Here is a 23504-nt window from a genome sequence, read left to right on the forward strand (position 1 = left end):
CAGAAGCAAGAAGAAATCCGGAAAATCGGCGGCATGAAGACTTCTGTCTTCACCAAGGTAGCGCACAGCACTGCAGCTGTGCGCCATTGCTCCTCATACACACTTCACACTCCGGTCACTGAGGGTGCAGGGCGCTGGGGGGGGGGGCGCCGGCGCCCTGAGCAGCAATAAAAACACCTTGGCTGGCAAAACAATCACAATATATAGCCCCAGAGGCTATATATGTGATAATTACCCCTGCCAGAATCCTTAAAAAAGCGGGAGAAAAGTCTGCAAAAAAGGGGCGGAGCTATCTCCCTCAGCACACTGGCGCCATTTCTCCCTCACAGCTCCGCTGGAAGGAAGCTCCCTGGCTCTCCCCTGCAGTCTACACTACAGAAAGGGTAAAAAAGAGAGGGGGGGCACTAAATTTAGGCGCAGTAAATATTATAGCAGCTATAGGGGACATAATTCAGTTAGTCCCTGCATTATATAGCGCTCTGGTGTGTGCTGGCATACTTTCTCTCTGTCTCCCAAAGGGCTTCTGTGGGGTCCTGTCCTCTGTTAGAGCATTCCCGGTGTGTGTGCGGTGTGTCGGTACGGCTGTGTCGACATGTTTGATGAGGAAAATTATGTGGAGGCGGAGCAGATGCCTATAGAAGTGATGTCACCCCCTGCGGGGCAGACACCTGAGTGGATGGTTTTATGGAAGGAATTACGTGCAAGTGTCGACTCCTTACACAAAAAATTTGACGACATGCCAAATGCGGGACAGCCGGCTTCTCAGCTCGTGCCTGCCCAGGTGTCTCAGGGGCTCTAAAATGCCCGCTACCTCAGATGGCAGACGCAGATGTCGACACGGATACTGATACCAGTGTCGACGACGATGAGTCTAATCTAATGTCCACTAGGGCCATTCGTTGCATGATTGAGGCAATGAAAGAGGTGTTACACATTTCGGATATAAACCCAGGTACCACTAAAAAGGGTATTATGTTTGGGGAGAAAAAACTACCCGTAGTTTTTCCCCCATCTGAAGAATTAAATGAAGTGTGTGAAGAAGCGTGGGCTTTCCCCGATAAAAGATTGGTAATCTCTAAAAAGTTACTAATGGCGTTCCCTTTCCCGCCAGAGGATAGGGCACGTTGGGAAACACCTCCTAGGGTGGATAAAGCGCTCACACGTTTGTCTAAAAAGGTGGCACTTCCGTCTCCGGATACGGCCGCCCTGAAGAAGCCTGCGGATAGAAAGCAGGAGGCGATCCTGAAGTCTGTATATACACACTCAGGCATTATACTTAGACCAGCTATTGCGTCAGCATGGATGTGCAGTGCTGCCGCTGCATGGTCAGATTCCCTGTCAGAAAATATTGACACCCTAGACAGGGATACTATTCTGCTAACCATAGAGCATATAAAAGACTCAGTCTTATACATGAGAGATGCACAGAGGGAGATCTGCCGGCTGGCATCTAATATAAGTGCATTGTCCATTTCTGCTAGGAGAGGCTTATGGACTCGGCAGTGGACAGGGGATGCAGATTCCAAAAGGCACATGGAAGTTTTGCCTTATAAGGGTGAGGAGTTATTCGGGGATGGTCTCTCGGACCTAGTTTCCACAGCAACAGCTGGGAAGTCAGCATTTTTACCCCATGTTCCCTCACAGCCTAAGAAAGCGCCGTTTTATCAGGTACAGTCCTTTCGGACCCAGAAAAACAGGCGAGGAAAAGGCGGGTCTTTTCTGTCCAGAGGCAGAGGTAGGGGAAAAAGGCTGCAACAAACAGCAGGTTCCCAGGAGCAAATGTCCTCCCCCGCTTCTTCCAAGTCCGCCGCATGACGGTGGGGCTCCACAGGCGGAGCCAGGTACGGTGGGGGGCCGCCTCAAAAATTTCAGCGATCAGTGGGCTCGCTCACAGGTGGATCCCTGGATCTTTCAAGTAGTATCTCAGGGGTACAAGCTGGAATTCGAGGCGTCTCCCCCCCGCCGTTTCCTCAAATCTGCCTTGCCAACAACTCCCTCGGACAGGGAGGCTGTGCTAGAGGCAATTCACAAGCTGTATTCCCAGCAGGTGATAGTCAAGGTGCCCCTACTTCAACAAGGACAGGGTTACTATTCCACACTGTTTGTGGTACCGAAACCGGACGGTTCGGTGAGACCCATTTTAAATTTGAAATCCTTGAACAGATACATAAAAAAATTCAAGTTCAAGATGGAATCGCTCAGGGCGGTTATTGCAAGCCTGGACGAGGGGGATTACATGGTATCCCTGAACATCAAGGATGCTTACCTGCATGTCCCCATTTATCATCCTCACCAGGAGTACCTCAGATTTGCGGTACAGAATTGCCATTACCAATTCCAGACGCTGCCGTTTGGACTGTCCACGGCACCGAGGGTGTTTACCAAGGTAATGGCGGAAATGATGATACTCCTTCGAAAAAAGGGAGTTTTAATTACCCCGTACTTGGACGATCTCCTAATAAAGGCGAGATCCAGGGAACAGTTGTTGGTAGGAGTAGCACTATCTCAGGAGGTGCTACACCAGCACGGTTGGATTCTGAATATTCCAAAATCACAGCTGGTTCCGACGACACGTCTACTGTTCCTGGGAATGATTCTGGACACAGTCCAGAAAAAAGTGTTTCTCCCGGAGAAGAAAGCCAAGGAGCTGTCATCTCTAGTCAGAGACCTCCTGAAACCAAAACAGGTGTCTGTGCATCACTGCACGCGAGTCCTGGGAAAGATGGTGGCTTCTTACGAAGCAATTCCTTTCGGCAGGTTCCATGCCAGAATCTTTCAGTGGGACCTGTTGGACCAATGGTCCGGATCGCATCTTCAGATGCATCGGCTAATAACCCTGTCTCCAAGAACCAGGGTGTCTCTGCTGTGGTGGCTGCAGAGTGCTCATCTTCTAGAGGGCCGCAGATTCGGCATACAGGACTGGGTCCTGGTGACCACGGATGCCAGCCTTCGAGGCTGGGGGGCAGTCACACAGGGAAGAAACTTCCAAGGACTATGGTCGAGTCAGGAGACTTCCCTACACATAAATATTCTAGAACTAAGGGCCATTTACAATGCCCTAAGTCAGGCAAAACCCCTGCTTCTACACCAGCCGGTACTGATCCAGTCAGACAACATCACGGTGGTCGCCCATGTAAACAGACAGGGCGGCACAAGAAGCAGGACGGCAATGGCAGAAGCCACAAGGATTCTCCGATGGGCGGAAAATCACGTACTAGCACTGTCAGCAGTGTTCATTCCGGGAGTGGACAACTGGGAAGCAGACTTCCTCAGCAGGCACGACCTCCACCCGGGAGAGTGGGGACTTCATCCAGAAGTCTTCACACTGATTGTAAATCGTTGGGAACGGCCACAGGTGGACATGATGGCGTCCCGCCTAAACAAAAAACTAGAGAGATATTGCGCCAGGTCAAGGGACCCTCAGGCGATAGCGGTGGACGCTCTAGTGACACCGTGGGTGTACCAGTCAGTTTATGTGTTCCCTCCTCTGCCTCTCATACCAAAGGTACTGAGAATAATAAGTAAACGAGAAGTAAGGACAATACTCGTGGTTCCGGATTGGCCAAGAAGAGCGTGGTACCCGGAACTTCAAGAGATGATCTCAGAGGACCCATGGCCTCTGCCGCTCAGACAGGACCTGCTGCAGCAGGGGCCCTGTCTGTTCCAAGACTTACCGCGGCTGCGTTTGACGGCATGGCGGTTGAACGCCGGATCCTAAAGGAAAAGGGCATTCCGGAGGATGTCATTCCTACGCTGATTAAAGCCAGGAAAGACGTAACTGTAAAACATTATCACCGCATATGGCGGAAATATGTTGCTTGGTGTGAGGCCAATAAGGCCCCAACAGAGGAATTTCAGCTGGGTCGATTTCTGCACTTCCTACAGGCAGGAGCGACTATGGGCCTAAAATTAGGCTCCATTAAGGTACAGATATCGGCTCTGTCGATTTTCTTCTAAAAAGAACTAGCTTCACTACCTGAAGTTCAGACATTTGTAAAAGGAGTGCTGCATATTCAGCCCCCTTTTGTGCCTCCAGTGGCACCCTGGGATCTCAACGTGGCGTTGAGTTTCCTAAAATCACATTGGTTTGAGCCACTAAAGACCGTGGATCTAAAATATCTCACGTGGAAAGTGGTCATGTTATTGGCCTTGGCTTCGGCCAGGCGTGTATCAGAATTGGCGGCTTTGTCATTTAAAAGCCCTTATCTGATTTTCCATATGGATAGGGCAGAATTGAGGACTCTTCCCCAGTTTCTCCCTAAGGTGGTATCTGCTTTTCACTTGAACCAACCTATTGTAGTGCCTGCGGCTACTAGCGACTTGGAGGATTCCAAGTTACTGGACGTAGTCAGGGCCTTGAAAATTTATGTTTCCAGGACGGCTGGAGTCAGGAAAACTGACTCGCTATTTATCCTGTATGCAACCAACAAACTGGGTGCTCCTGCTTCTAAGCAGACTATTGCTCGCTGGATTTGTAGCACAATTCAGCTGGCGCATTCTGCGGCTGGACTGCCGCATCCTAAATCAGTTAAAGCCCATTCTACAAGGAAGGTGGGCTCATCTTGGGCGGCTGCCCGAGGGGTCTCGGCTTTACAACTTTGCCGAGCTGCTACTTGGTCAGGGGCAAACACGTTTGCAAAATTCTACAAATTTGATACCCTGGCTGAGGAGGACCTTGAGTTCTCTCATTCGGTGCTGCAGAGTCATCCGCACTCTCCCGCCCGTTTGGGAGCTTTGGTATAATCCCCATGGTCCTTTCGGAGTTCCCAGCATCCACTAGGACGTTAGAGAAAATAAGATTTTACTCACCGGTAAATCTATTTCTCGTAGTCCGTAGTGGATGCTGGGCGCCCATCCCAAGTGCGGATTGTCTGCAATACTTGTACATAGTTATTGTTCACTAAAGGGTTATTGTTATGAGCCATCTGTTGAGAGGCTCAGTTATGTTTCATACTGTTAACTGGATATGGTATCACGAGTTATAAGGTGTGATCTGTGTGGCTGGTATGAGTCTTACCCGGGATTCAAAATCCTTCCTTATTGTGTCAGCTCTTCCGGGCACAGTATCCTAACTGAGGCTTGGAGGAGGGTCATAGTGGGAGGAGCCAGTGCACACCAGGTAGTCTAAAAGATTTCTTTTAGTTGTGCCCAGACTCCTGCTGAGCCGCTATTCCCCATGGTCCTTTCGGAGTTCCCAGCATCCACTACGGACTACGAGAAATAGATTTACCGGTGAGTAAAATCTTATTTTTTGTTAGGTTTTTTTTATTTTCAGGGAGCCTGCTGGCAACAGACTCCCTGCATTGAGGGACTGAGGAGAGAGAAACTGACCCACTTCTTTGAGTTGAGGGCTCTGTTTCTTAGCTACTGGACAGCATTAGCTCCAGAGGGAACGGTACGCAGGTCTCACCCTCGCCGTCCGTCCCAGAGCCTCGTCGCCCGTCCCATAGCCTCGTCGCCGTCCTTCTCGCAGAGCCGGAAGAAAGAAGCCGGGTGAGTATGTGAGGAAAAGACCCATCTGAGACGGCAGAAGACACTTGGATCTTCACTGAGGTAATGCACAGCACTGCAGCTGTGCGCCATTGCTCCCCTTCACCTCACACACTCCGGTCACTGTAAGGGTGCAGGGCGCAGGGGGGCGCCCTGGGCAGCAATATAAACCTCTCTTATGGCACAGATATATATATACATGTACAGCTGGGCACTGTACATGTATAAAAAGAGCCCCCGCCATGTATTGAAAAAATTGAGCAGGACAGAAGCCTGCCGCCGAGGGGGCGGGGCTTCTCCCTCAGCACTCACCAGCGCCATTTTTTCTCCACAGCACCGCTGAGAGGAAGCTCCCCGGACTCTCCCCTGCTTGACACACGGTGACAGAGGGTTTTAAAGTAGAGGGGGGGCACATAATTGGCGCAGATACATAAAACAGCGCTGCTGGGTAAACATTTTTTTACTGTGTTATTCCTGGGTCATATAGCGCTGGGGTGTGTGCTGGCATACTCTCTCTCTGTCTCGCCAAAGGGCCTGGTGGGGAACCGGTCTTCAGAAAAGAGCTTCCCTGTGTATGTGTGGTGTCGGTACGTGTGTGTCGACATGTCTGAGGTTAAGGGCTCACCTAAGGAGGAGGTTGAGTTTATAAATGTTAGGTCTCCGTCGGCGGTGCCGACGCCGGACTGGATGGATATGTGGAATGTTTTAAGTGCAAATGTTAATTTATTGCACAAAAGGCTAGACAAAGCCGAAGTTGGGGCACAGTCAGGGAGTCAACTCATGCCTGTCCCTATGTCGCCGGGACCTTCGTGGTCTCAGAAGCGGCCACTATCCCAAATAGTTGACACAGATACCGACACGGATTCAGACTCCAGTGTAGATTACGATGATACAAAATTACAGCCAAAGGTGGCTAAAGGTATTCGATATATGATTATCGCAATAAAAGATGTGTTGCATATCACTGAGGAACCCCCTGTCCCTGACACGAGGGTACACATGTATAAAGGAAAGAAACCTGAGGTCTCTTTTCCCTCCTCACATGAGCTGAAAGAAGTGTGTGAAAAAGCGTGGGAAACTCCAGACAAAAAACTGCAGATTCCCAAAAGGATCCTAACATCGTATCCTTTCCCGTCGCAGGACAGGATACGGTGGGAATCCTCCCCTAGGGTGGACAAGGCCTTGACGCGCTTATCAAAAAAGATAGCACTTCCATCCCAAGATACGGCTACCCTCAAGGATCCTGCTGACCGCAAGCAGGAGGTTACCCTGAAGTCCATTTACACACATTCTGGTACGTTACTCAGACCGGCTATTGCGTCGGCCTGGGTTTGTAGTGCTGTAGCAGCATGGACAGATTCCTTATCAACGGATATTGAGACTCTTGATAAGGATACCATTTTATTGACCCTAGGGCATATAAAAGATGCAGTCTTGTATATGAGGGATGCTCAAAGAGACATTAGTTTACTGGGTTCCAGGATAAACGCTATGTCTATTTCTGCTAGGCGTGTCTTATGGACCCGACAGTGGACTGGTGATGCCGACTCCAAGAGACATATGGAGTTGTTGCCTTACAAGGGTGAGGAATTGTTTGGAGAGGGACTCTCGGACCTCGTCTCCACGGCTACGGCAGGTAAATCAAATTTTTTGCCATATATTCCCTCACAATCTAAGAAAGCGCCTCATTATCAAATGCAGTCCTTTCGTTCCAATAAAAGCAAGAGAGCACGTGGATCGTCCTTTCTTGCCAGAGGTAAGGGCAGAGGGAAAAAGCTGCATAACACAGCTAGTTCCCAGGAACAGAAGTCCTCCCCGGCCTCTGCAAAATCCACCGCATGACGCTGGGGCTCCCCTGAGGGAGTCGGCTCCTGTGGGGGCACGTCTTTGACTGTTCAGCCACGTCTGGGTCCACTCACAGGTGGATCCATGGGCAATAGAAATAGTTTCCCAGGGTTACAAGCTGGAATTCAAAGAAGTGCCTCCTCGCCGGTTTTTCAAATCGGCCCTACCGAAACAACCCCTGGAAAGGGAGATAGTGTTACATGCGATTCACAAATTGTGTCTTCAACAAGTGGTGGTAGAGGTTCCCCTGCTTCAAAGAGGGCAGGGGTACTACTCAACTCTGTTTGTGGTTCCGAAACCGGACGCTTCGGTCTGACCCATTTTAAATTTAAAATCCCTGAATCTTTAGTTAAAACGGTTCAAGTTCAAAATGGAATCGCTCAGGGCGGTCATCGCCAGCCTAGAAGGGGGAGATTTTTTGGTATCTCTGGACATAAAGGATGCATACCTGCATGTCCCCATATATCCTCCTCATCAGGCGTACCTGAGATTTGCGGTACAGGATTGTCATTACCAATTTCAGACGTTGCCGTTTGGGCTTTCCACGGCCCGGGAATTTTCACCAAGGTAATGGCGGAAATGATGGTGCTCCTGCGCAAGCAGGGTGTCACAATTATCCCGTACTTGGACGATCTCCTCATAAAAGCGAGATCACGGGAGAAGTTGCTGAACAGCGTATCACTTTCACTGAATGTGTTACAGCGACACGGCGGGATTCTCAATATTCCAAAGTCGCAGCTGAATCCTACAACTCGTCTGCCCTTCTTGGACATGATTCTGGACACAGACCAGAAAAGGGTTTTTCTTCCGACGGAAAAAGCGCAGGAACTCATGACTCTAGTCATGAACCTGTTGAAACCAAAACAAGTGTCAGTACATCATTGCTCTCAAGTTCTGGGAAAGATGGTGGCAACATACGAAGCCATTCCATATGGCAGATTCCATGCAAGGACCTTCCCATGGGACCTATTGGACAAATGGTCTGGGTCGCATCTGCAATTGCATCAGCGGATCACCCTGTCCCCCAGGGCAAGAGTATCTCTCCTGTGGTGGCTAAACAGTGCTAACCTTCTAGAGGGCCGCAGGTTCGGCATTCAGGACTGGATTCTGGTGACCACGGACGCGAGCCTCCGAGGTTGGGGAGCAGTCACACGGAAGAAATTTCCAGGGACTTTGGTCAAGTCAAGAGACTTGTCTTCACATCAACATCCTGGAACTAAGGGCCATATACAACGCCCTACGTCAAGCGGAGATCTTACTTTGCAATCGACCAGTTCTGATCCAGTCAGACAACATCACCGCAGTAGCTCATGTAAACCGCCAAGGCGGCACAAGGTGCAGAGTGGCAATGGCGGAAGCCACCAGAATTCTTCGCTGGGCGGAGAATCATGTAAGCGCTCTGTCAGCAGTGTTAATTCCGGGAGTGGACAACTGGGAAGCAGACTTCCTCAGCAGACACGATCTGCATCCGGGAGAGTGGGGACTTCATCAGGAAGTCTTCGCGCAGATTGCAAGTCGGTGGGGACTACCCCAAATAGACATGATGGCATCCCGTCTCAACAAAAAGCTACAAAGGTATTGCGCCAGGTCTAGAGACCCTCAGGCGGTAGCTGTGAACGCCCTAGTGACACCGTGGGTGTTGCAGTCGGTATATGTGTTTCCTCCTGGTATCCGGATCTGCAAGAAATGCTCACAGAAGATCCGTGGCCTCTTCCTCTAAGGCAGGACCTGTTACAACAAGGTCCCTGTCTGTTCCAAGACTTACCGCGGCTGCGTTTGACGACATGGCGGTTGAACGCCGGATCCTAGCTGAAAAAGGTATTCCGGATGAGGTCATTCCTACACTAATAAAGGCTAGGAAGGACGTGACGTCTGAACATTATCACCGAATAAGGCGAAAATATGTTTCTTGGTGTGAGGCCAGGAATGCTCCTACGGAAGAATTCCATCTAGGCCATTTTCTTCACTTCCTACAAACTGGAGTGAATTTGGGCCTAAAATTAGGCTCCATTTAAGTTCAGATTTTGGCCTTATCCATTTTCTTTCAAAAGGAATTGGCCTCTTTACCTGACGTACAGACTTTTGTGAAGGGAGTACTGCATATTCAGCCTCCTTTTGTACCTCCGGTGGCGCCTTGGGACCTTAACGTGGTGTTACGTTTCCTTAAGTCACGTTGGTTTGAACCACTTAAAACAGTGGAGTTGAAATATCTCACTTGGAAGGTGGCCATGTTGTTAGCTTTATCACATAAAAGCCCCTTTCTGGTTTTCCATATGGATAGAGCGGAGTTGCGGACCCGTCCTCAATTCCTACCTAAGGTGGTCTCAGCCTTTCATATGAACCAACCTATTGTCGTGCCTGTGGCTACACGTGACTTTGAGGATTCCAAGTCCCTTAATGTGGTCAGGGCTTTGAAAATTTACGTGGCTAGAACGGCTAGGATCAGAAAAACAGAAGCACTGTTTGTCCTGTATGCAGCCAACAAGGTTGGCGGCCCTGCTTCAAAGCAGACTATTGCTCGCTAGATCTGTAACACGATTCACCAGGCGCATTTTACGGCAGGATTGCAGTTACCGAAATCGGTTAAGACCCATTCCACTAGGAAGGTGGGCTCGTCTTGGGCGGCTGCCCGAGGGGTCTCGGCACTACAGCTGTGCTGAGCTGCTACTTGGTCGGGTCAAACACCTTTGCAAAGTTCTATAAGTTTGATACCCTGGCTTAGGAGGACCTAAGGTTTGCTCATTCGGTGCTGCAGAGTCATCCGCACTCTCCCGCCCGTTTGGGAGCTTTGGTATAATTCCCATGGTCCTTACGGAGTCCCCAGCATCCTCTAGGACGTTAGAGAAAATAAGGTTTTAAACTTACCGGTAAATCTTTTTCTCGTAGTCCGTAGAGGATGCTGGGCGCCCGTCCCAAGTGCGGACTACTTTTGCAAGACTTGTATATAGTTATTGCTTACATAAGGGTTATGTTATTGTTTCATCGGTTTTGGGCCGATGATATGTTGTTCTTCATACTGTTAACTAGTATATCACAAGTTATACGGTGTGATTGGTGTGGCTGGTATGAATCTTGCCCTTGGATTACAAAAATCCTTTCCTTGTACTGTCCGTCTCCTTTGGGCACAGTTTCTCTAACTGAGGTCTGGAAGAGGGGCATAGAGGAAGGAGCCAGTGCACACCCAGAGTCGGTCTTTCTTAAAGTGCCCATGTCTCCTGCGGAGCCCGTCTATCCCCATGGTCCTTACGGAGTCCCAGCATCCTCTACGGACTACGAGAAAAAGATTTACCGGTAGGTTTAAAATCTTATTATTATTATTATTATTATTATTATTAGTTATTTATATAGCGCGCGCACATTCCGCAGCGCTTTACAGAGAATATTTGCCTATTCACATCAGTTCCTGCCCCAGTGGAGCTTACAATCTATATTCCCTATCACATCTAATGACCTTTGCTGTATGTTTTTTGGGGTCGTTGTTCTACGGACAACATTCTGTTTATTCACTTTGCATCTTGTTAATTGAGAAAAATAAACTTAACACTTCTATTTTTGAAAGTATTCTTATTTTGCAGCATTTAATCCACACCTTCCTACAACTTTTGCACAGTACTGTTTGTGTGTGTGTGTGTGTGTATAGATGTATTTTTACTTTGCCGAAAAAAAATACGAGTGTGAGCACTGAGGATGGTTTCAGCATCTTGAAAGAAGTGTTAACAAAGGATGAAGACAAAAGATGACCCATTACATAATTTCCACAACTTATTAGTATTACGTTATCTCTTTTCTTCGTTTAGTGACACTTATTTTGCAAAGTTTGCACATTAATATGTACTAATGTCTGGTGAGATACTGCATGTAGCTAATCTAAAAATGTGTAATATCAAAAAAGCCTAAGATGTGTAGTAATAGTCAATAGTTTACCTTGATTAAAAAGTGTGTGTAGTTTACATTTTTCATGTTTTTCCAAATATAATGTATTAACTGTACAAGCAGCATTTTTAGCACGTGATAATGCACTGGTGTATCCTGCTAAAATGATTAGCTGCCGTTTTGAGGCTTTGGCCGCATGCGGGGAAACAATTGGCAGCGTGTAAGAGCACTGGGAAAGGGATCAGGGCAGTGCAGCACTCCAGATACTGAGTCTACAGTAACAGCTAGGCTAAGTTTTCATAAATGTTGCAATTCTTTCCTCCGTATCATTAGCTGAACAAGATTTTCTGTGTAACTGTAAATGGATTTGCAATGGGTAATGACATCAGCAGAATTCCATTTGTGTTTTTAGCCGGGAAAGACTTTCTGCATGAGGTAAGCGTTGGCTGTTAACTCCGTCCACGTTTTCTCCCAGTAGAATAGATGATTAAATCAGCAGGGTCTATGCCAAACGCATTAAGCAGGGTAATCTATTTGTGCCACAAAACAAGTGAGAAACATGGCACATGCCCAGCTCCTTTTTTTTATACCTACACATAACTGAAACCTTGCTGGTACGTCAGATGTGAAGCCTGTTTTCTTCTCTTTAATCACCCCTTTCATTTTGGACTTGGATCAAATCTAATAAGTTGGCGGAGTATAAGCTTTCTAGAACATCATGAAAAGGCATATTCTTGTTTGGGATTTTTTTTGGGAAAAAAAAATTAATTTCCATTTCATACTGCTGCAATGTGTTCTGTGGGGATTAGTACGAGATCCCGCCGGTTGTAATACCGACACCGGGATCCCGACCGGCAGAATCCTGACAGGGGGGCGAGCTACGCTCGGCACACTAATTTATTCTCCCTCTATGGGTGTCGTGGACACCCACAGAGGGAGAATATGTTGGGATTGTGGCGGTCGGGATCCCATTGTCTGTATTACGACTGCCATGATCACGTCCGGCGGGATCTTGATCGCATACCGTTCTGTGCTGTGGGGGTGGCACAGTGGTTAGCATGGCTTCCTCACTGGGGCTAGTAGCAGAACAGACTAAATACCTCTTCTGACCGCACATATCTTTGTATTCGGAAAAGGAGATTATGGGGTTTGAACCCTTCCCATCGTTTTGTATAGAATTGGTATCAATCTATTCCTTGGACTTTGGATCTTGAGTTTAAATCCAAAACGGTTTTCGTTTTTATGTTCTCCTCATTTTCAAGTCGGTTTCCTGTGGGTGCTCCAGGTTCCAAGTATGCCCAATAATTAGTATTGAGACCCTAAGTTCCATCGGGGGAGTCTGTGAAGCTCTTCACATTATGTTGGCGAAAGGATAATTCTTGTTATCTTTTCCAGAAAGTACAGGCTACGGTATATATCTGACAGGCACATTGGTGCAGCATCTGTAGTAGAAGACAGTCACGTGTGGGGCAGTATGGATGCTGTAATGGTTAGCATTACTGCCTCACAGCACTGAGGTCATGGGTTTGATTTCCCACCATGGCTCTACCTGTTCGGAGTTTGTATATTCTCCCCATACTTGCGTGGGTTTCCTCTGGGTACTCCGGTTTCCTCCCACAATCCAAAAATATACTGGTAGGTCAATTGGATTCCAACACAAATAAACCCTAGTATGAATGTGTGCTCCTGTACATGTGGTAGGGAATATAGATTGTAAGCTCCACTGGGGCAGGGACCGATGTGAATGGGCAAATAGTCTCTGTAAAGCACTGCGGAATATGTGTGCGCTGTATAAATAACTGGTAATAAATGGGTAGACACAACTTTGAATACTTTTTTTTTTTTTTTTCAATTTGGTAACCTCTTGTTTGCTGAAGGGAATTGTTCCTATTGGGGCCGAGTCAATTGTTTTTCCCCGCGGCTATTACCAGGGGGCGCAGAATGGAGCAATTCAATTGTTGCTCCATTTAGACAACCAGTTGCCAGGAGGCTGACCTATTTTCTCAGCTTTCTGAGGTGCAAGAAAAAATGTGTGGAAATGCAGCACTTTGGGCATCCAAAAGGGAGTTTGGACTCCCAAAGCAGGGTGTTTAGACAAGTTTAGCCGTTTTAAGCAGCTAAACTAAGTCTGTTTGGGTGTGACGTGCAGTATGCATGGCCGTCCAAACACAATTGAATAGTGACAATTGTTTGGGTGGCTAAATAGTCCAGTTTAGACAGGATTTTTAGACACCCAAAATAATTGAATCAGGCCCCTTTGTGGCTACTTTTTCTGAAATAATAAGCTTCTATAGATGTTACTAAAGATTAGTGCGAGTACTATATATCTTACTACAGATCTGAAGTAATAGCTTGGATGTGCTGAGATTTTATAATACAACAGAAATGCCAGCCATGCTCTTCTAAATGTCGTAACATGTGGCATACCATCTGTTGGCTGGCAGAGCCCCTTGGGGGGGGGGGGGGTGCTAATTCACAAACAGCCGGAGAGCCACCAGCTGCTGCTATTTGCCATTTCTGCAGCCTAGGAATGTGTTTTGTGTTTGTGGAGTTTTATAAAAAAAATAAAAATAAAAGTATGCAGTGAAATATGGAACAGTGATATGGGCAAATGCCCATACATACCCTAAGGTCCTGTCCTACACATGATCCACTTTATTTACATCAAAAAGGTTTAACTACTGCTATGCTGATACAGGAGTGTGCCTGCACCATAGTGAGGAAAAGGTTGAAATGAATTTTAACTAAAATACAAGTGTCTTTATTTGGAACTGAACTTGTATTGAGAAATGGCTGTGGCTGCTACATTGTAGCACTTTATGTACAGATTCAGAGACTCAGTTGCACACAGTATACAAGTGTCGTTAATCGTCAGTCTTCTCATGCATATTGTGTTGCGAATAAGACGTCAAAAAAGAAGCATAAAGACGTCCACAGCTAGAAGGTTTTCACGCGACCTGGCGTGCCAAGAGGGGCTGTTTGGCATGACTATAGCACAGATGTATGAAGACACATCTGTAAAGTTACTTTTGGAAATCTGATGTGATATGGTACCATATCTTCAAAAAATATATCATGCATGTCTACATATCCCCCTATTTAGGCAGTTTTTAGCATGTACTTGGCTGACCGAATAGCTGAATCAGTTGGCTTGTACCTTCATATGTCAGTCAGAATGCTGTATGGCTGGAATGGGGGAGAAGACTGGGGAAGATGTCATTAGCAGTCAATCAGCTTTTATCTATCATTTTATACTGGATAAATGCTAGCTAAAAGCCGATTGGTTGATGGAAAGCTCCACTTGTCCACTTCTCTCTATAGAAGTTTGAATACATTTCCCCCTGTATATACCGTAACTGGTTAAAAAATATTGTGAGGAGTCCTTAAATGGTAACATCAACGTCAATTAGTTTTTTTTTTTTTTTTTTATCCTATCAGTCTGATTTCTAATATCAGCAGTAAATAATTCCACCCCGCTCATGTGACATTATTGTACCTTTTCCCATCTCACATCATTATGGTAAAACCTTACATGAATAGTGCAGGGATTTTCGAGCAGGAAAGTTGGATGCAGTATTAAAAGGTAATTGTGTCACCTTCAGCCCCCGGAATTTGTCTCCTGACTGCTGCCAGTGTTTGCGGAACTATTTTTTCCAAATGCACTGGCAGCCATGACTTAAGCTGGGTACACGCTTTTGTGATTTCTCTGCTGATTGGGTCAGCGCTCCAGATGGAGAAGTGATCATGCTGCTTTTTTTGTAACTCCCCATCTTAGAGACAACAGCTCTGCTATTGTTGTTGTTCAAATTAGCTGTGTCTCAATTTTGTATCTCTTAAGGTGAATACACACGGTGAGATCCTTGCTATGCCCGATTTTGACTATGCGATTTCACTTTAACTCCCCCAGAGCCCAGACAGCACAGATAGTCAAAATCTGTACTATCTGCGCTTTCGATTTTGTCTGTGTTCGATTTTGACTAAGTGCCAATTTTGACTATGCTTTGTAGTAGATAGTACACTAGGTGGTCAAGATTGACTTGCCTGCACAGTCTATCTAGCCTTGCGATACCGACCCCGCCTAGCTGCCTAACACCTTGCGATTTCCACTAACTTTCCTTTCGATTTTGAGTATATAGTCAAAATCGAAAGGAGAAATCTCGCCGTGTGTACAGTACCGTGTAGAGTCATTGCTCTTTCTGCATTTCCTTTTAAGTGGAAGTCTAGACTTGCCTTATAAGTGGCACCTGCACAATAGCCTATAATGAATGCCTTCATCTTTTTGATTATTTGTATTCATTTTGTTTTTCTTTCCTGTCTCTTTCTAGGCATGTATAGATGAAAACCTGGAAGTAGTAGAATTCCTAGTAAACCACGGTGCCAATGTGAACCAAGCCGATAATGAGGGCTGGACGCCTCTACACGTCGCAGCCTCCTGTGGCTACATGGAAATAGCCGAGTGAGTAACTGGGAAATATTGTAGTGAGCATTTACCGCTTCATTGTTTATAAAATGACTCCAAATGATTTTGTAAGTGCTTGAGACTCTTTGTAGTCTCTATACCAGGCATTCCCAACCACGGTCCTCAAGGCACACCAACAGTGCAGGTATTAGTGATATCCAGGCTTCAGCACAGGTGACTTATGCTGCTTTCACATCGCAAAACCTGCTTTTGAAATGATATTTGAAACGGTTCTTAAAACGGGTCTGAGCAGTTAAACCCCTTTCACATCTCATGTTGTAACCAGTATATTACCATTTCATTACCGTTTTGGTACCTTTCACACTGAACCCGTTTCACCCATAGAAAACAGTGGTTGTCATTATAAATGGACTTTTCTGGCCCACACATTATTAATAGTTATTAATTAATTCATTATTTATAATTTGGATAGTCGTACGATGGAACCCAGCAGCTTGAAGCATTTTTGCTATGTTTTTATATATGAGGGTATCCTTGACTGTCCCAGTAATTTGGCAGCAGATTTCCTCATCCCCTCTGATCCTAAAGCAGCTCCCTCACCTCTTCATCACTCCAATTAGACATTTTATAATGGCTTTGCAGTCTAAACGTTTATAAAGCCACTCTCACATGTGTCTCCTGTGTTTTCCAAGCTGTTTCCTGGTTGTGGCTGCTGACATCACACATGGAGATAGCCTATGATCTGCTGGGGCTTGCAAATACCGTTTCAGACCCTTTCACACTGCACAGTGAAATGGGACTGAAACGGGTAGGACCCTTCTTTTTTACCGTTTCAAAATACAGGTATTTTGAAAACGGTAAATTGAAGGGGACCCTTTCACATCGCAGCTTGACCCGTTTAGGAAGCCAGTTAAAACGGCAAAATACCGGGTATAAGCTGCGGTGTGAAAGGGGTATTAATTAGTACTTCAGTTATTTTGATCTAACCATCTGTGCTGCAGCCTGGATATCACTAAAACCTGCACTGTTGGTGTGCCTTGAGGACCGTGGTTAGGAATGCCTGCTCTATACTATGAAATGCCAATAGGATGCATGGCAAGAATGTTTTAGCAAATGCGTTATGTGCAAAAATCATCTTCCAATTTCTGGGTGTATTCTGTCAAATCTAACCTCTTTTAAAGTAAGTGAATGTGAACCTCTCTCATTTAGAGGGATATCCAATTATCACTGGTAAAACATATTTTTTCCGATGTTCCACCGTTTGTTTGTTTTTTACAGGCTATCCAGATGGATCGCCTGTATAAAAAAAAAAAAAAAAAAATCCTCCTCCCGAAAACACACAGGTTCAGTGAAACCTGTGTGTTTTCATGTGAAACAGCCCTGTTTTCGGACGAAAATGGACTGTTTTCAGGGATTCTGCTTCGCCGTGCCGCGGCTTATCGGGGCTAATTAGATATCCCCCTTAGTATTAATTTTCATTGCTATCATTAAGTTCACAACAGTCCCTGCCCAAGTGGAGCTTATTCCTCATCACATGTACACAAACTCACACACTAGTATAATTTTATGTCAGGAGCCAGTTAACCCACGTGTGTTGTGTGTGTGTGTGTGTGTGTGTGTTTTTTAATTTTTTATTTGGGAGCGAACATGAGCACCAGAAAAAAAAAAAAACACACGCAAGCACAGGGATACTGGATGATTTTATTTTACTATGCGTGGTCCTTGTGTATACATGGATAATAATTATTATTTCTTTTTTTTTATGGTAAAAAAATATGCAGGGAAATCTTCTAGTCCCTGTAAAATGTATAAACTGTCCATAGTAGCATTAATCTGAAATCAATATTTTTGGCTTTGAAACAAGTTGCCACAATTAAATACTCCCTTAGTACCTCTTATGCTGCAGTCAAACTCTTGGGGGTCCGATTCAATCTCCTTAATTCTAGCTCCCATCTCCCAGGAAAATTGCTTAACATGGCTAATCCTGCATTAGGGCACGAGATAGGGACCATCGAGGGAAATAAAAGGGTAATTTTTCAGTTGGTTTTGCAAAACAATGAAATAGCTTTTTAGATGGGAGCTACAATACACACAAATGATCGAATCGCCCCCTTGAAGGCAATAAAAAAGTATAGCAGTTAACAGCTAACTGTTCTAGTTAACAACTTTCATTTGTAGAGAAGGTAAAAAAAAGGACTGACAGTATAAAAAAAAAAAAGTTTATTACTTTTTAGTTTCAATATTGCTGCTAGATAGCACTCTTTCAGAGAATACTATTTAGTACAGTTGCCATTGTCTTTACTTTGCCATAATCTTATGCCTGACCTCTCCTGCTAATTGTATCGAGTTGTTGGTGCTAGTGGCAAGGGATGTACTGTATGTGTGTCCGCCTTGGCGTCAGAATGTGGCATCATATGGGAGTTGTCTGTACAGGCAAGCACAACTTCACTATTCCAAAATACTATTGTATACAATGCAAGCAGATTATATGTTCCGCTCCTTATTAATTTATTAATGCCAAAGAGTTTGTATTAATGCCAAAGAGTTTAGAGTGATATGGGTATAACATTTGGGGGTGGCCACATACTTTTGGCTGTGTAGTTTCATCCTTGAGAAAGGCCATAAGCCCACCCTTGCTTACTGAGGCTGCTCCCTGGGGCCATCTGACAACTGTTTTAAGACCCGCCATAGCTAAACTATCCCGACATGGAACGGCGGAATCCCGAGCAAGCTGAGACTGGGTGGGCCTCTAACTCCTCATTGGCATCCCCCTGGTCTGGCATGCAGAATTATGTGGCAGCGCCATCTTCCTCCTGTGCACTGCTTCAGTGCTACACTCCCCAAGTTTGTCCTGGTCAGCCAGCTAGTGCAGCTCCACTTTCAGCATCCTGTAGAAGGGACTGTGAGTGTACTGTGAGGGGTTTTGCTGGATTTGGAGGTGGGGATACAGCTAATCTGTGGGAACGGTGTGACTCCTCTTGCCCTGTTACTGTTCTGTTCCTTCTGCTATAGTGTGCGTAAGTGTGTGGATGGAGCATAATACATTCTCCCCCCCCCCTCTGCTATGCGTCTTACTATCTGTTTTGCCTTGGCAGGCAAGGGTATAGCATCTAAGGCTATCCGTATGGATGGTCGAGCATGCTAAGGTCGACAGTCATTAGGTCGACCACTACTGGTCGACATGGACATATGGTCGACACATGAAAAGGTCGGCATGGCTTTAAAAAAAAAAAGATTTTTAACTTTTTCATACTTTAACATCCACGTGGCCCACGATTGGGAACGGTAACCTGCATGCAAGGGGACGCGGTACGCTAATTTGTTACAAAATCCATTTTGACATTTTCATGTGTTGACATGCCCTGCGTCGACCATTTTCACGTGTAGATTATTAGTCCATGTCGACCTAATGAATGTTGACCTTAACATGGTCGACCATTCATACCAGAACCGCCTCTAAGGCTTCTCTAAAATCTTTTTTGTGGAGAACAAAAAAGCAACACAAGAACACAATATTATTCATGTAGCATGCATGCAGCTCTACAGTGAGTCAGTATTAGTCATGCAGAAAGCAAAAATAAGAAGTGACCTTTCTCTTACATCCCATTAGATGTGCAAAATAGCAGCCAAAGGATTCAGTCATGAAGCATAATGTTTGTTAGATGCAAATTGGCTTAATTGATGTCCATATGTTAATACTTATGGTATCTTCTTTATGAGGTATCCAGTCATTGTTTAATCACACTTTCTTTAAATGAAAAAGTCTCTTTTTCTGGGTATCTCATTCATAAAGTATATTAATATCTCATACTCTCCTTTTGACAAAACAAGTGAGAGAAATATCCCACAACAGCGGGGGTATTTACAGGGAAGCGTGGTGGCTAATAAAGGAACATTGTGATAGTTGCTCCGCTCACTGTCCCAGAGCTTTGTGTGTACTCCTGTAACAACGGAGGAGAGTGCGCCGGTTCTCTCTAATGCCTTGCGGCTTTTGGCACCTAATACGCTGGAGGGATAAACCGCTCATTGGTCTCACTTGTGGTGGCTGTTGGGTAGACCTGTTTGTGTGATCGGCCGCACCGACAATTCAGCGTGTGTAGAAATCAGTTGCTTCCTCAAGACATATAGGGGGCGTGGCCTGACACATATACGACTGTTTCCTCAGAAGTGCCCATACTTTTGCATGAGCCTGCTATTTATTCAACAGATGACCAAAAAAGGGTGACTTAACTCTCAATTCACTAGTTAATTTAAGGAGTTGATTTCTAAATGTTATGGATAGCCTCACATGACCGTACTAGATTATCATAATGTGCATTAATAGTTAACATCACTTGTTACTACAATGCTATATGCAAAGTAAAATAAACATAATCACAAGTAACCAATACAAATAACCGCAATAAGGACAAGAGTCAGAAACGCACACACCATGCCATGATAATTTATCAATATAATAGAGCGAATAAATAGTCAATCCATGAGTTTGTAGCTGTCTAAATAAAAAATCTGATATGTTCTATAATTATATCTACTGCATGATCAACAGAGAAACAAAGATTTGTAAGGACGAAGGAGAGAGTACGTATAGAACCGATTCATAAATAGAACACCATCAAATTCAGAAGCTCAGAACGGGGAAATTTATCATCCCTATTAGCATTTAACTCAAATTGTAAATTACAATTCACATATTGGGATATATACGCATAGGAAGCGGACTCCACAGGTGTGTATAAATGTAAACTGCTAATATTTTAGCCGATGGAGCAAGAAGAGAGAAGTAACTCACTGCTACTTACCCAGCCCTTCACAAGAACCACCGTACAGCACGACAAGCTGTATAGTCTGGCTGTGCAGCACCCTTGTGCATTCAGCGTATCCAGATCTTCCCACTGCATAGGCATATCCAGATCTTGCTGCTGCGCCGGCAGTCTCCTTCCTTGCCGGGAAGTAGGCAGTGTAAGTGCTCAATACAAAAAGAACCAGTACAGGGTTCCCATATGACACTTATTAATAACACCGGTCAACAAAAGTCAACTTTTTTTTCCATCATCTCTTAAAGGCACTTTTCTGAATGCATTTTTAACGCTGATTCCAAATATATTGTGTTTAGATCACATTATTATTTCTCTGACGTCCTAGTGGATGCTGGGAACTCCGTAAGGACCATGGGGAATAGCGGCTCCGCAGGAGACTGGGCACAAAAGTAAAAGCTTTAGGACTACCTGGTGTGCACTGGCTCCTCCCCCTATGACCCTCCTCCAAGCCTCTGTTAGATTTTTGTGCCCGGCCGAGAAGGGTGCACACTAGGGGCTCTCCTGAGCTTCTTAGTGAAAAGTTTAGTTTTAGGTTTTTTATTTTCAGTGAGACCTGCTGGCAACAGGCTCACTGCATCGAGGGACTAAGGGGAGAAGAAGCGAACTCACCTGCGTGCAGAGTGGATTGGGCTTCTTAGGCTACTGGACACCATTAGCTCCAGAGGGACCGAACACAGGCCCAGCCTCGGAGCTCGGTCCCGGAGCCGCGCCGCCGGCCCCCTTACAGAGCCAGAAGCAAGAAAAGGTCCGGAAAAATCGGCGGCAGAAGACATCAGTCTTCAACAAGGTAGCGCACAGCACTGCAGCTGTGCGCCATTGTTACTCAGGCACACTTCACACTCCGGTCACTGAGGGTGCAGGGCGCTAGGGGGGGGGCGCCCTGAGCAGCAATGTAAAACACCTTGGCTGGCATAAATACACCACATATAACCCCCAGGGCTATATGGATGAATTTTAACCCCTGCCAGATTCCACAGAAAAACGGGAGAAAAGGCCACGAGAAGGGGGCGGAGCCTATCTCCTCAGCACACTGGCGCCATTTTCTCTCACAGCTCCGTTGGAGGGAAGCTCCCTGGCTCTCCCCTGCAGTTACTACACTACAGAAAGGGGTTAAAAAAGAGAGGGGGGCACTAATTAGGCGCAGTATAACAATACAGCAGCTATAAGGGGAAAAACACTTATATAAGGTTATCCCTGTGTATATATATATATATAGCGCTCTGGTGTGTGCTGGCATACTCTCCCTCTGTCTCCCCAAAGGGCTAGTGGGGTCCTGTCCTCTATCAGAGCATTCCCTGTGTGTGTGCTGTGTGTCGGTACGTTGTGTCGACATGTATGAGGAGGAAAATGAGGTGGAGGCGGAGCAATTGCCTGTAACAGAGATGTCACCCCCTAGGGAGTCGACACCTGAGTGGATGAGCTTATGGAAGGAATTATGTGACAGTGTCAGCTCTTTACAAAAGATTGATGACATGAGACGGCCGGCGACTCAGTCTGTGCCTGTCCAGGTGTCTCAAAAGCCATCTGGGGCTCTAAAACGCCCGTTACCGCAGATGGCAGATACAGACGCCGACACGGATACTGACTCCAGTGTCGACGATTAAGAGACGAATGTGACTTCCAGTAGGGCCACACGTTAAATGATTGAGGCTATGGAAAATGTTTTTACACATTTCTGATACCAGTACCACTAAAAAGGGTATTATGTTGGGTGAGAAAAAACTGCCTGTAGTTTTTCCTGCATCTGAGGAATTAAATGAAGTGTGTGATGATGCGTGGGTTTCCCCCGATAAAAAAGTTATTGGCATCATACCCCTTCCCGCCAGAGGATATGGCACGTTGGGAAACACCCTTTAGGGTGAATAAAGCGCTCACACGCTTGTCTAAAACAGGTGGCACTACCGTCCCCGGATACGGCCGCCCTTAAGGAACCTACTGACAGAAAGCGGTAAAATATCCTAAAATGTATATACACTCACACGGGTGTCATACTGCGACCAGCAATCGCCTCAGCCTGGATGTGCAGTGCTGGGGTGGCTTGGTCGGATTCCCTGACTGACAATATTGATACCCTAGATAGGGACAGTATATTACTAACTATAGAGCATTTAAAAGATGCATTTCTATATATGCGTGATGCACAGAGGGATATTTGCCGACTGGCATCAAGAGTAAGTGCGCTGTCCATTTCTGCCAGAAGAAGGTTATGGACAAGACAGTGGTCAGGTGATGCTGATCCCAAAAGGCATATGGAAGTATCGCCTTATAAAAGGGAAGAGTTATTTGGGGTAGGTCTAACAGACCTGGTGGCCACGGCAACGGCTGGAAAATCCAAATTTTTACCCCAGGTAGCTTCTCAACCTAAGAAGACGCCGTATTATCAGGCGCAGTCCTTTCGGCCCCATAAAGCGGGCAAAAGGCGCCTCATTTCTGCCCCGTGGCAGAGGGAGAGGAAAAAGGCTGCAGCAAACAGCCAATTCCCACAAAAGCCCTCTCCCGCCTCCGCAAAGTCCTCAGCATGACGCTGGGGCTTTACAAGCGGTCTCAGGCACGGTGGGGGCCCGTCTCAAGAAATTCGAGACGTCTTCCCCTCGCCGTTTCATAAAGTCTGCTTTACCGACGTCTCCCTCAGACAGGGAGACAGTATTGCAAGCCATTCACAGGCTGTATTCCCAGCAGGTGATAATCGAGGTACCCCTCCTGCAACAGGGAAAGGGGTACTATTCCACACTATTGGTGGTACCGAAGCCGGACGGCTCGGTGAGACCAATTTTAAATCTAAAATCCTTGAACACTCACATACAAAGGTTCAAATTCAAGATGGAGTCACTCAGAGCAGTGATTGCAAACCTGGAAGAAGGGGACTATATGGTCTCTCTGGACATCAAAGATGCTTACCTACATGTCCCAATTTACCCTTCTCCAAGGGTACCTCAGGTTTGTGGTACAGAACTGTCACTATCCGTTTCAGACGCTGCCGTTTGGATTGTCCACGGCACCACGGGTCTTTACCAAGGTAATGGCCGAAATGATGATACTCCTTCGAAAGAAGGGAG

General features: G+C 46.0%; 1 protein-coding gene across 6 annotated transcripts in view; it reads left to right on the forward strand.

Moving 5' to 3' along the window:
- PPP1R12C (protein phosphatase 1 regulatory subunit 12C) overlaps window positions 1-23504 on the forward strand; it is a 404850-nt gene that overhangs the window by 139705 nt on the left and 241641 nt on the right. For all 6 annotated transcript variants that reach the window (XM_063942836.1, XM_063942835.1, XM_063942838.1 and 3 more), the window contains exon 2: window positions 15534-15664. In XM_063942836.1, the coding sequence (XP_063798906.1) occupies window positions 15534-15664 (131 nt within the window). The remainder of the gene's footprint in view (window positions 1-15533; window positions 15665-23504) is intronic.

This window comes from Pseudophryne corroboree, chromosome 10, assembly GCF_028390025.1.
Source record: "Pseudophryne corroboree isolate aPseCor3 chromosome 10, aPseCor3.hap2, whole genome shotgun sequence".
Taxonomy (NCBI): Eukaryota; Metazoa; Chordata; class Amphibia; order Anura; family Myobatrachidae; genus Pseudophryne; species Pseudophryne corroboree.